The sequence below is a fragment of the Ranitomeya imitator genome, chromosome 2 (genome assembly GCF_032444005.1).
Source record: "Ranitomeya imitator isolate aRanImi1 chromosome 2, aRanImi1.pri, whole genome shotgun sequence".
In the NCBI taxonomy this organism is placed as follows: domain Eukaryota; kingdom Metazoa; phylum Chordata; class Amphibia; order Anura; family Dendrobatidae; genus Ranitomeya; species Ranitomeya imitator.
In genome coordinates this window covers 572221391-572235453 of record NC_091283.1, presented here as the reverse complement: position 1 = coordinate 572235453, position 14063 = coordinate 572221391, and the positions used below count along the sequence as shown (strand labels likewise).

At 47.8% G+C, this 14063-nt stretch overlaps 1 protein-coding gene across 1 annotated transcript; it reads left to right on the top strand.

The window, feature by feature from the left end:
- Positions 1 to 2995: 2995 nt before the first annotated feature.
- On the top strand, positions 2996 to 10231 carry SUMO2 (small ubiquitin like modifier 2). The gene is made up of 4 exons (XM_069752160.1): positions 2996 to 3153; positions 4133 to 4264; positions 7187 to 7258; positions 9572 to 10231. The coding sequence occupies exons 1-4, from the start codon at positions 3133 to 3135 to the stop codon at positions 9632 to 9634; spliced, it is 288 nt and encodes a 95-aa protein (XP_069608261.1). The 5' UTR covers positions 2996 to 3132; the 3' UTR covers positions 9635 to 10231.
- The last annotated feature ends 3832 nt before the right edge of the window (positions 10232 to 14063 follow it).

Here is a 14063-nt window from a genome sequence, read left to right as displayed (position 1 = left end):
ATCACCTCCCTCATTTCAGTATATCGGCCTAGCTGACCACTGCGCTCTGCCAATGACTTTTGACTAAACTCTGCACTATTCCGTACCTCCCACTCCTGACTCCAAGACTTCTCCCGTGCTGCACCAATCCTCAGGAATGCTCTACCTCAAGAAATTAGGCCCATTCACAATTTGCACAGTTTTAGGCGCGCCCTTAAAACATATTTGTTCCGAGCGGCCTATCACAATCCCTATTAAAAGTAATTTTAGGTTTGTGTGTGTGTGTAACCCATTCACTACTTCCATCTATCCCCCATTCCCTGAAGATGGCTGGACCATCATTGTAAATACATCATTGTAAATACACACCTGTACTTTGTATCTCCCCCACCTCATTGTAGATTGTAAGCTCTCACGAGCAGGGTCGTCTTATTTTGCTTTAATTATTGTATTGTTAAAGTTGTTACTTATGACTTACGTTTGAAACTGTTAAACTGTAAAGCACTGCGGAATATGTTGGCGCTATATAAATAAAGATTATTATTAGTATGGAATCCGTGCCTGATGTGTTTTAACTCTGTGTACACATACACATGTAAGGGATTTTCTGCCTGACAACTTTACTTATCCAACCCCAGTGGCTATACAATATTATGTATATATCTAACCAGTGTGGACATAACCAGTAATGTGCAGATCTGACTCGTGCGGACATAACCAGTGATGTACAGATCTGACCCTTGCGGACATAACCAGTGATGTACAGATCTGACCCGTGTGGACAAAACCAGTGATGTACAGATCTGACCCGTGTGGACAAAACCAGTAATGCACAAATCTGACCATTGTGGACGTACACAGCGATATACAAATCTGACCAGTGTGTATGTACCCAGTGATGTACAGATCTGACCCGTATGTATGTACCCAGTGATGTAAAGATCTGACACGTGTTGATGTACCCAGTGATGTACAGATCTGACCCGTGTGGACATAACCAGTAATGTGCAGATCTGACCCTTGTGGGCATAACCAGTGATGCACAGATCTGACCCGTGTGATGTACAGATCTGACCAGTGTGGACATAACCATTGATGTACAGATTTGACCCGTGTGGGCATAACCAGTGATGTACAGATCTGACCATTGTGGACGTACCCAGTGATGTACAGATCTGACCCGTGTGGACATAACCAGTAATGTGCAGATCTGACTCGTGCGGACATAACCAGTGATGTACAGATCTGACCTGTGTGGACAAAACCAGTGATGTACAGATCTGACCCGTGTGGACAAAACCAGTAATGCACAAATCTGACCATTGTGGACGTACACAGCGATATACAAATCTGACCATTGTGGACGTACCCAGTGATGTACAGATCTGACCCGTGTGGACATAACCAGTGATGTACAGATCTGACTAGTGTGGGCATATCCAGTGATGTACAGATCTGACCAGTGTGGACGTACCCAGTGATTTACAGATCTGACCCGTGTGAGCATATCAAGTGATGTACAGATCTGACCCGTGTGGGCATATCTAGTGATGTACAGATCTGACCTGTGTGGGCATAACCAGTGATGTACAGGTCTGACCCGTCTGGGCATATCCTGTGATGTACAGATCTGACCTGTGTGGGCATAACCAGTGATGTACAGATCTGACCCGTGTGGGCATAACCAGTGATGTACAGATCTGACCAGTGTGGGCTGTTATGAACTGGTGATTTAGAACCACAATGGACCTGGTGGTTAAGAGCACTGAAAGTGACCTGATAGTTACTAATAACATAGGACGAGCTCTGAGACGTGTGAACTCTGCTGACCGCAATCCCTAATCCTATCATACCACACTAGAGGTAGCCGTGGAGCGCTCCTGACCAGACCTAGGCGCCTCGGGCACAGCCTGAGAAACTAGCTAGCCCTGAAGATAGAAAAATAAGCCTACCTTGCCTCAGAGAAATTCCCCAAAGGAAAAGGCAGCACCCCACATATAATGACTGTGAGTAAAGATGAAAATACAAACACAGAGATGAAATAGATTTTAGCAAAGTGAGGCCCGACTTACTGAATAGACCGAGGATAGGAAAGATAGCTTTGCGGTCAGCACAAAAACCTACAAACAACCACGCAGAGGGCGCAAAAAGACCCTCCGCACTGACTAACGGTACGGAGGTGCTCCCTCTGCGTCCCAGAGCTTCCAGCAAGCAAAACAAACCAATATAGCAAGCTGGACAGAAAAAATAGAAAACGAAAGTAACACAAGCAGAACTTAGCTTATGCAGGCAGACAGGCCACAAGAACGATCCAGGAGAGAGCAAGACCAATACTGGAACATTGACTGGAGGCCAGGAACAAAGAACTAGGTGGAGTTAAATAGAGCAGCACCTAACGACTTAACCTCGTCACCTGAGGAAGGAAACTCAGAAGCCGCAGCCCCACTCACATCCACCAGAGGAAGCTCATGGACAGAACCAGCCGCAGTACCACTCATGACCACAGGAGGGAGCCTGACCACAGAATTCACAACAGTGGGCATACCCAGTGATGTACACATCTGACCAGTGTGTATGTACCCTGTGATGTACAGATCTGACCCGTGTGGGCATACCCAGTGATGTACAGATCTGACCCGTGTGGGCATATTCAGTGATGTACAGATCTGACCCGTGTGTATGTACCCAGTGATGGCTCATGTGGACATACCCAGTGATGACCCGTGTGGACATACCCACTTATGCCTTGAACAGTGTGGGTGATTACATTATTAGAAGGCGTTTGTGCTGTGTGACGACCCTCAGCTACACAATGAAAGTATACAGTAAAGTGTGAGCGCCCCTCTAGATGAGGCCCAGGGCTATGGCTGTGCCCGGGCTACAATCTGCACGCCACGGACTCGGCCACATGCTGAGCGCCCGCCACAGCCCGAATTCATCTCACAAAAGGTCGGGCATGCGCGGATTGCGCGGTCTCTAACCACGTGGTCCACAGAGCGGGATTCTCTGACGTTCCAGTGTAGGAGGAGCTAGTCGGGGCCGCGCACGTAAGCACGCAGTGTTTCTACGTGCGCTTTCCCGGCAAAACGACCCGCGCGGGTTTAGGCTCTTTGTGAGGAGGCGAAACTACCGGACACCGGCATTATCCTCAGCATGGCGGACGACAAACCAAAGGTCAGGTCTTGTGCGGTTGTATAAATGGCGGACGGTCGCCGTTGTGCGGTGTGACTCCGGCCTGTAGGTGATGGCGTTGGTGCAGCTAGGCTAGAGGCCTGGGATGGATAGGTCGCTGTGTGCGGCGGGGGTGGGCGCCGCTCCTGTAGTCGGGGGTCTGAGCCGCGCTGCTGTGGGCAGGTAATGGTCCGGGCATCATAGCATGGCTGCCCTAGAGCCCGCGGGGCGCCTGTGCTCTGCGCCTGTGCAGTGAGCGCTGCCCGCACCTCACACGGAGCTAGTTGGTGTTTTATTATTATTTATCGTGTCCTGAATTAGCCCACGTGACCACACAGCTCCGCTCCCCGCCCGGTGCAGCCTCAGCATCCCCGCGCTCCGTGTACAGCCCGTGGCTCGGTCACACGCTCCAATGCTGCGTTCCTCCAGGTGGTGGCGCTGCAGTTGATGCCTGGCTCTCCTGCAGGTGATTGGTAGAGATCTCAGAACATGGGGGTTTGGAACAAGTGTTTTACCACATTGTCAGGTTCCTTATAACCCAAAATCGGTGATGTCCTGGGAAGCTGTAATGCTTGTACCCTCTTCTGTCCTTCCTTGTAATTCTCCATTGTGATTCCTTATACTGAACCTCCATCCGCACTCCTCCTATCAGACTTACACACTTCTAGCACATTGTCCGTGCGCATACCCAGCGATCTCCTCTACCATCTCTCTACATGTCAGCGTGTGCCATCAGTGCGGATCTGACCTCTGGGATGCCCCGATCCTTTGCTGGTTTTCTCCGCACAGCGCTGCACTTCTGCACAGTAGGGGCCTCACTTTTCATGAGAGCCTGTGAAGGAGCAGCACTGCGGACCCCTTATTCTCTATATCAATAGTCCTAAAGGATGAACCCCCGCTGAACACTGTGTGATTGCATACTTACAGCATACAGGGGTTTTAAGTCTTGCAGATGTGTAACTAAGGGTTCTTGATATTGCAGGAGAGCGTGAAAACTGAAAACAACGATCACATCAACTTGAAGGTAGCCGGCCAAGATGGCTCTGTCGTCCAGTTCAAGATTAAGAAGCATACACCGCTCAATAAGCTCATGAAGGCTTACTGTGAGCGACAGGTGAGCCCTTCTGTTGGCATATTTATGGGCTTCCCTTCAGTGTTTAGGATGCGTGTGCTGTGTTCACATCATGATTTTACACTGACGTAGGAGCAATGCCCCATTTAGTAGATGCCACTTTTTTGCCTTCTGTCAGGCTGTTACACATGTTTTGATGCGTCTTCCAATAGAGAACTATTGTAGAAAAATAAATTCTGTGGCATTTATTTGCTAGAGATGTCTGCCAGAGGTTTACATTAATAAACTATGCTTGTGTAATACTTCTGACAAAAGGCCTAATGTGATGAGAGCCTTATGTCACCGGCTATTTTTCATTTATTCCAATGCCCATCATTTATACTTTCATATTTTCATTCCATGTAAACGGTGAATGCCTTTTCTATAGGTTCATCTGTGAATAGTCGGGGTGCTGCCTAGTTTTCCTTGGTGACAGATGACCAGGCCCTTTTTGTTCTGGCGCAGAGCAGCAGAAAGTGAACAAATATGATTTTGGAAAAATACTCAGCATAACCTGTCTTTTAGGCATTGAAGTCACTAAGTATTCTGGGCTTAGCAGTCAAGTGTCTGGTCCTAATAGTTACCGCCCACTTGACTCCTAAACTCCATTATGAGCTTTCACGTAAAGTGAACCTGTCAGCAGTTTTGGCCAATATAAGATATGGTCATCACCATAAGTCCCCAATCCAACCTGGAAGAGAAGAAAAATACCTTTTATTATACTCACCTGCGGGGCGGTCCGAGGGGCATCGCTCTTCTTGATCCGGCCCCTTCCGTCGTCTTGCGATGTTGCCCTACTTATTGCTTCGCATGGATGGACGCGATCTTGCGTAATCCACACAGTCTCCTCAGCACCGCGCTCCTGCACAGGTGTACATCTCTGTCCTGTTGAGGGCAGAGCAAAGTACTGCTGTGTGCAGGTGCCCAAAAAGGTTAGAGAGGCCTGGCACCTGGGCGCTGCAGGACTTTGCTCTGCCCTCAACAGGACAGAGATGTACACCTGTGCAGGAGCGCGGTGCTGAGGAGACTGATGCAGTCCTCTTGTCGGCCAAACCTGGTGACAGGTTCCCTTTTAATAAATTTTACTTAAAACAAAACACAAGATATGCTGAATATATTCTCATAAACCTTTATTTTTGTTTGCTGAGCCTCTCGTCTTTGAAATGCTGCCTTTAGATTGCATAGCATTTTAGAGGGACCTTGTCCTATCCCCAAACTACTACCGTGCAGATATAGGTGAAGGCTGGAATCGCACTAACATATGGCATCGGATGTGATATGCTAATGACCCTCAGCTCTTGCTCTGCTGCGAATGTGATCCGAGTGTCAGTGCTCCGATGCTCCCGCATGCCAGAATCACAGCACAGGTGCAGAGGAGACAGAGAAGGTAATTTCTCTCTCTTCCATTGCCTGTCTCAATGTATGTCGGACTGTACAGGGATGACAACAGTGCAGTCCAGTGTTTTACATGCACCCATACACTTATGTGGGTGCGAGTTAGCAGAGTTTGGCTGCCAATCGCAGCATGCTGCAATTGTTTTCTCATACCATATCGGCATGAGAAAATAATCGATGATAACATTGGGCCAAATGCTACCCAATAAAACCTCAGATGGCACTTGGCCTTCATATACGCTAGTGTGACCCCGGTCTCTGTCAACACAAGATGAGTGTTAAAACTAATTACCGCTGCTGGGTGCTGCATGGCGGGGCCAATCATTTCCATACACCTTCCCACCTTCTTTTTTGTCTCCACCCCGTCTTTGGTTGACAGCTCTGACTTAACAGAGCCATGGAAGGGTGGAGCTAGAGGGAAACCCAGCAGGTGGGAAGGGATCTATAAATGATTGGTCCCATAGTAGTGCATGGTGTGCCTGTACTTGGTTTGACCAGTCGCTCTGTGCGGACAGTCCCTTTTATGCCTTACTGAAAGAGCAACTACGGGCTTGTTTCCATTTGCGAGAAACACGTCCGTGTCTCGCATATGAAAACCAAGCTCTGGCGCCGGCACTCCAGAGCGGAGTGTGCGGCCGCATAGCAACACATGGAGCCGCACGCTCCGCTCTGGAGTGCCGGCGCCAGAGCTTGCTTTTCACATGCGAGACACGGACGTGTTTCTCACAAATGGAAACGAGCCCTATGAGGAATAAAGGTAATGTCTTAACACCCTACCAGGAGCCACTGCTTTTCTGTTAGAGATGCAGCCAAGAGCGACTTTATAGACTACTCTGTACACAGTGATCAGCGGCTGTAAGCACCACCCAGCTCGGTGTGACAGCTCGCTCTGCACTGCGCCTGGGGCCTGTTTACGCTGTGAGCAGTGACTGAAGCCGCTGCCGGTATGCCTCTATAATTGATAACAGGCGGCTCCCGAAGGGAATAAAGTTCACTTCTACCAGTAATCTTTTGGGGACATGACAGGTTCCTGAAGATGTGACTTTGCACATGAAGGCTAAGTTCACATGAGCTTATGAAAAAACTTTATTCTATCTTTTTTTTTTCCTGCTTAATATTTTTTTTTTTTTAAATACCAAAACTAGAAATGATCAATGCAGCCTAAATCTGGTACTGAAATGTTCATACTATTTGAAGACAAATTATGAATGTAATGCACTGTATTTGGCTAGGCCTACTTCAACCTTGGCCACAACACCTGTCATGTGACCAAAGTTCACTAGATGTCGCTGCTATATGGCAGCACAATGTGAGTGAGGTCGTATTGCTACCCTTGGGATTCTGTGACCGCAACACGCAAACTGCTTTGGATTTTTTGTGAATTGCCTGTAACAGTACCATAAGTGTCGCAGTGCAACCCCATTCATTTGTTCACCTAGCGAACTTCAGTCAGGTGTTGTGGAGAAACTTGCCCTGTAGATCTAGCTTTAAGGTCATCAGATGATCATACTATTTTTCTTTGCTCCTCAGGGATTGTCAATGAGGCAAATTAGGTTCCGATTTGATGGCCAGCCTATTAATGAGACAGACACACCAGCACAAGTAAGTAATGATACCTAGCGCAATCTGGTTGGTAAACTGTGTATTGACCGAATTACCACAATACACCGTAGGTTAAATGCCTGCCTGTTGGGCAACCAGGCATGTGGAGTTGATACCCAAAGTATTATTATTACTTTCTTTGATTGACAAATCTAAATCGGCTGAATGTGTTAAAGAATGTTATAGATTTCATCGATTGTCCAACATCCTGCAGGTGGCCACTTTTTGTCTGTCCTGTGGGTCGGTGATCCAAGTGTCTAATGACTCCGGTCATGAGAATCCACACTTATTTCCTATGTCTGAATGCAGTGGCTTTAGCTCATGCACATTGGTGCTTCAGTCCGGGTCTAAGAAAAATACCAGAGTATAGTGCTCTGTTGTCTTAGTTTTCATTCATCTTAAAGGGACTCTGTCACCCCCTCCAGCTGTTAAAAACTAAAAGAGCCACCTTGTGTAGCAGTAATGCTGCATTCTGACAAGGTGGCTCTTTTAGTTATTGGTGCAGTCAAAGCAGAAATAAATATAATTTCGCAAAAATACCTGTCTTTAGTCGTGGAGGCAGGTCTTAGGCTTCTTTCACACTAGCGTCGGAATCTCCCCGTCGCAATGCGTCGGGGAGAGATTCCGACGCTAGCGTTTGCTGCATTGCACAATGGAGGCAGCGGATGCATTTTTCCGGCGCATCCGCTGCCCCATTGTAAGGTGTGGGGAGATGGGGGCGGAGTTCCGGCCGCGCATGCGCGGTCGGAAAAAGTGGTCCGTCGGGAGAAAAAAAAAACGTTACATGTAGGGTTTTTTTCTCCCGACGGTCCGCCAAAGCACGACGCATTCATCGCAAGACGGATGCGAAGTGTGCAAATCCGTCGCAAATGCGTCAATAGAAGTGTATGGGGAAAAAACGCATCCTGCAAGCACTTTTGCAGGATGCGTTTTTTCTGCAAAACGACGCATTGTGACGGATTTAAAAAAAACGCTAGTGTGAAAGTAGCCTTAACCCCCCTGCTGCACACGCCACACTGCCGTCACTCAAGGCTTCTTGGGCGCCGCCCCCTCCGCTGTTTTCAAATCAAATCTGGTGCCTGCGCTGTTTAGTATTGGCTGGGGCAGGCGCAGTGAGCGCTGCCTGTCTGACCTCAGATGCAGTCTCGCAGACTGCGCCTGTGCGGCCACCCAGCTTGTGAATCCCAGCCCCGCAGTGTGTTATGCATTATGCACAGTGCGGGGCTGGGATTCACAAGCTGGGTGGCCGCACAGGCGCAGTCTGCGAGACTGCATCTGAGGTCAGACGGGCAGCGCTCACTGCGCCTGCCCCAGGCAGAACAAAAACGCGCATGCACCGGATTTGATTTGAAAACAGTGCGGAGGGGGCGGCGCCCAAGAAGCCTTGAGTGACGGCAGTGTGGCGTGTGCAGCAGGGGGGTTAAGACCTGCCTCCACGACTAAAGACAGGTATTTTTGCGAAATTATAAAACGCTTTATTTCTGCTTTGACTGCACCAATAACTAAAAGAGCCACCTTGTCAGAATGCAGCATTACTGCTACACAAGGTGGCTCTTTTAGTTTCTAACAGCTGGAGGGGGTGACAGTCCCTTTAAATTAATGGTCAACCCAATTTGTATAAATGCTTGTCACTTATCGATACCATAGGTGATGTCCTCAGAACAGCTGCTTCAATCTGAATTACTGAATCTATTCATCTAAGTGATGAAAAGTATTAAGGGTTTCTAGGTCTCTCATTTCCTGTGTTAAATAAACAAAAACAAACACAATTGGACGTAGCATGTATCTTTTGATCTTGGTTGTCCACTAGTGGTTTATTTTTCTATGTGCTCCAGCTTGCCAACTCCTTATTCCTGTTCTAGCCATCATCACGTGAACACAAGTGTGCGATTTTGTATATTTGGGTGCTGTCACGTGTCGGCCAACGTCTCGGCTGCTTGTTTTAACTTGGCACTGCGAGACTGGTCTGCACACTGTCCAATATGCAAGTTACATGACTATAGTAAGTACTTGCATTCACGTGCTGACCACTGAAAGTGGTGCTGATGTGTGCGTTACACACTGTAGGGATCCAGCACTTGCTGAAGGTCTCGCCGGGGGCTGGACTACCCCTTTTAAATTCAGCTTTCTTCTATAGTTTGAAAACGTGATTTTGGTGAGCTAAAAAAAAAAGCACTAGAGCATAAATAGACAATAAATGCATTATTAGTTTCTTGCATTAAAAAAAAATTAGAAATACAATTTTTATAACTTTTGCTTTTTTTTTATGGAAAAGTAATAAAACTTTATAACTTTTTTTTTTTCCCTCTCCAGTTGGAAATGGAGGATGAAGATACAATTGATGTTTTCCAGCAGCAGACGGGAGGAAACTTCTAGAACAAGTTTTGCCCAGTCCCTCACCCACTGCCTCCACTGTTCAGTTTCCTTTGTTCAGCATCATCCCCCTTCCTTTACTGTACATACAATAGGGTGGATGTGTGTGTTATTCTAGGGTTTAATTTTTCACTTCTGCCCCATCCCCCTTTTATCTTTGCTTTAATATCACCTATGATTCTGGACCAATTTAATTTGAGACGGCGGGTGCTTTGCACAGTCTCCCACCTCGCTCTGTTATTTCTGTGCTCTCTACTTTTATTCCAGTAAATTATTTTGCTTTCTTTTTTTATTTTATGAGCCCGTCAACTGCTTATAGATTCAGATATGCAGTTGCCTCACATGGCAACTTGTGACACTTCTGCTGGTCATTACTTAAGGGAGCAAGCCCACCTCTCAATTGTTATTTCATTATTATGTTTTTTTTTTTATTAAACTGATTAAGATTTTATAACTTTTGTATGTAGCTGTTACATGTAGCTGGGTGAATAGGAAAAAAAATGTAAAAAGCTGAAAAATCCTAGGTAGAAATTCCCTTCCGGCATCTTGTTGTTTAAATAAACCTGGTTTAAAAAAAAAAAAAGAAAATACCAAAAAATATATGTATCCTTTTGTGTGACATCTGAAGGCACGTCATTGAAATGGTTTCGTTAAGACAACTCCTTTCACAACCGAAGATGTTCTGACGAACTGCAGGCACTATTAATGAAGGCCGTTCATGTAATACACTTGTACATGGGGATTCTCCATTTCGGCTCAGAAAATGCAGTACGGCTGGGTAATATCTCAACTCATGGGGCATATGGACAGGAATTGTCAGTGTGGGTCAGCAATGCTGTAATGAAGTCTAATGTAGGACCAGCACTGATTTCTTTAGTGAGGTGGTTCTGAGCTCTTAAAAGCAGTGTCTGGTCACTTGCACTTTTAAAAGGGCTAGCTTTAAGATTTATGCCCAAAACCTCAAATCCCCTATCAGAGATAACTTGCTTGTAGTGGGACCCTCCGTGATTTTGAGAACAGCACTCTGCAGCCCTTCCTGACTGGAGTGGCGATGTGGATGTGCAGCATCTGCTTCATTCCTTAGCCGTCCCAAAGACAATGAATGCAGCAGAGGCGACCTTACACACATTCGCTTTGTTCAGGAAAGAGCTGTAGAGTCCCGTTTTCAGACTAGTGTGGCTAATGCAGCCAATTGCTGGCTGAAGTTAAGGGTGACAGCGATTGTCCGCGATGGTCACATGTCTGTCTGAGCAAATTAGATCAGTGACAGGAGTGGTGTGACAGTCCGCTTTAGCGCTTGCTCAAACTGGAGTATAATACTTAGGAGTTCAATCTGAGAAAACATCGCACTGCACTGTGATTGATGTTATTAAATGAGTCTGTGCTGCCAGTGGATGCGAGAATCGCACTGGACTCGCCAAGTCAAGGCTATGGGCGTGAGAAATAAATCTAACAGCACGCAGACCATGCATATGCCACTCGATTTTTTTTTTTTTTTTTTTTTCTTCTTCACGCACACATCTCAATGGAAACCTGAGCATCATATGAAATGGGCCAATTCTGGTGCTTTGCTAGGGGTATTCCCTATTGCCCTAGCAATTGGGCTTAGAGTTGATGACAACTGTGATTTGTAAAAAAAAATCACATCTTCCATCAAGCCCTGGGGTTAGTAACGGAGTTGTCAGATTCCCCTATTACTAACCCCAGTAATCAAAATAAAATTATACACACAGAAAAAAAACCCAAATACTTAATTTGAATGAGGACTATCCCTTCTTCACTAATTTATATATATAAAAAAAAAACCTTTCTCCTTCGCCTCATTGGGGGACACAGGACTGTGGGTGTATGCTTCTGCCGCCAGGAGGCTGACACTAAGTAGACATAAAAAAAGTTAGCTCCTCCTCCGTCGTATACACCCTGACACTGGCTACCAGAGAATCCAGTTCTTGCTTAGTGTCTGAAGGAGGCACACCTCTGGGTCCCGGATCCTCGGACCCTTATTTCTTTCAACTTCATATGGATTGAGAGGGGCGACGGATCCTTTTGAGGGTCCGATCTCCCCAAACCAGCAACGGGCAAGCACGTGCGAGTATCTCCACGTATCCTTTCCCGCGACGTGGGATTGCACTCCGGACTTGGCCCTGACCACCCTAAGGTATTTAAGACCATAGGCTGTACAGGTGCTCTCTGATGTCCGTGTGATTCCCCCTGATTTCTACACCTAGGTTCTGCTGTGGTGTTAGAGGGGTGGTGGACGGTCCCTCTCCTTTTCCCAAAGGTGGAAAATGGAGCTAGGGTTAACAGTCATATTCTCTGCCCTCCCCCGCTAGCCCTCTTTTCTCAGAGGGTTCAGCTTGCAAAAATAGGGGACGGATAGGAAAGGGGCTCCTGATGCAAGCGATTTTTACCTCTTAGGCAGCTCCGGGCGTCCCTGCGCCGATCGGCGCCAGGTAAAGAGCGGCTCTGCAGTCTCCCTTCAGCGCTGCGGCTCGTCCGGCGCTAGTCGGCGCCGCGGCCTTTCAGGGGCTCCAGGCTCCAGCCTGGCGTCCCGGGTGCTCTTCCGGGTCATTCTGGCCCGGCTTCCACCCAGAACAGACAGTGCTGTGAGGCTCCGCCCCCTCCGGCGCGTTTATTTCCGGTCCGCCCTCTCCATGCTGGGGAAAATCGAGGTCCCGGCTTCGGCCTACTACAGGCCGCTCCAACGCTGCAATCATGGCGTTTCCGCCCCCTGAAGACAGCTGGGGATCAAGGCGGCACTTTTTGTGTTCGGTTCCACACTGCAACACAGGACTGGGGTAAGTGTTTCCCCCTCCAGCCTGACAGCTGAAGCACTGTTGTTTTTCCCTGTCTAAAGCCCTGGGTATAGCTTTTACAGAATCACTGTCTAGATAGGTCAAGTCTCACACAGTCCTATATACCGTTTGTGTAGCTTGCCGTGCTGCCCTCCCGTATGCCCAGAGCAATCGTCTCTGTGAGGTCTGCGACTCTGAACGCGCTCAGGAGCCCCCCCCCCCCCCCCGCGAGTTCCCCAGCAATCTCTCCAGCTCCTGCCCGTCACCCTAACTGAAGCAATCAAGTCCGTTCAGACCCCGGCGGTCAGGGCATGCAGCCCATCTGTCTCGGAGAAGGCCTCAGGGTCTCAAAAGCCTTCGGCCTGCTGGGCCGCGCTCAAACTAGAGACGCGTGGAAAGCGAGTTCGCACAGCGTCGCTCGGGCCGTCTGGGGCTTCGGCACACTGGAGGTCCGTATCTCGCTTGCCTTCCTCAGTAGAGGTGGAGAAGTTGAGACAGTCTATGAGTCAGAAGTTTCCCTTAACTTTGAGGCTCCGGGGTTTCAGGAGTCTGTCGATAGCCTGATTGAGACTGTCAATTCAGTCCCTGGGGTTAGAAGACGAACTCGCCTTACCCTCTGATCACAAGGTCTCATTTAAGCGGGCCAAACGGTCCCATAGGGTTTTTTCCTCTCTCCCCGAGTTTGAGGACCTGATTCGGAATCGGGAACTCCCGGACAAGCTTTTTATCGGAGCAAAAAAAAAAAACCTTGCAGGCTAGGTATTCCTTTGCTACTGAGTTATGTAGTAAATGCGCAGAAGATCCCTCAGTAGATCCCCCGGTGTCTCGTTTAGCCGCTAGCACTTTGCTATCTCTCCCTAAAGGCTTGTCCATTAAGGATCCTACGGATCGTCTTATAGAGAGCTTAACTAGTTCCATTTTTTGAGGCTTCAAGTTCAGCATTTTTTCCCTCTTTTGCAGCAACTTGGGTTACTAAGGCTATATTGTCTTGGTCAGAGTCTTTAACAAAGGCTCTTCAAGAAAGGGATTTGCCAGCAGAGCTGTCAGAAATATTTTTCTCAGATGCTCTTGCGGGTAGCTATCTGATCAATGCATCCTTTGATGCTGCAGACTGTACCTTCTTCTGCTGCGGCTAATGCAATTGTCATTAGAAGGACGCTCTGGTTAAGTACATGGGCCGATTCTACTTCTAAAAAAGTCTCTTTCAACCCTACCCTACCAGGGGGGTGGCTTATTCGGAAAAAAAAAAAAAAAGCTGGATCAGCTTATCTCCAACTCCACAGGAGGGAAGAGCTAGCTTTCTCCTCAGCAGAGGATTAGACAGCCTTTGCGTCGCCAATTCCAGGCCCGCTTCAGATCCTTTCGTAATACTAGATGGGCTCTGCGGAGCAGGGTCGACCCAATCAGGATCGAGACAATCGAGTCTCCTATACGGCCCATCAAGGGGGAAAGATGCTTTCCCAGTCAACTGTATCCAGGGACTCTAGGACTCAAAAGTGTTTGGAGACCTCCTCGGAGTGCCTCCAACAGATTAGGCGGAAGTCTACTTTTGTTTCTCCACGTCTGGCTTTAAGTTATCCACGACCAGTGGGTGGGAGAGCTCGTATCTTCAGGTTACAAGATAGAGCTAGTCTGTC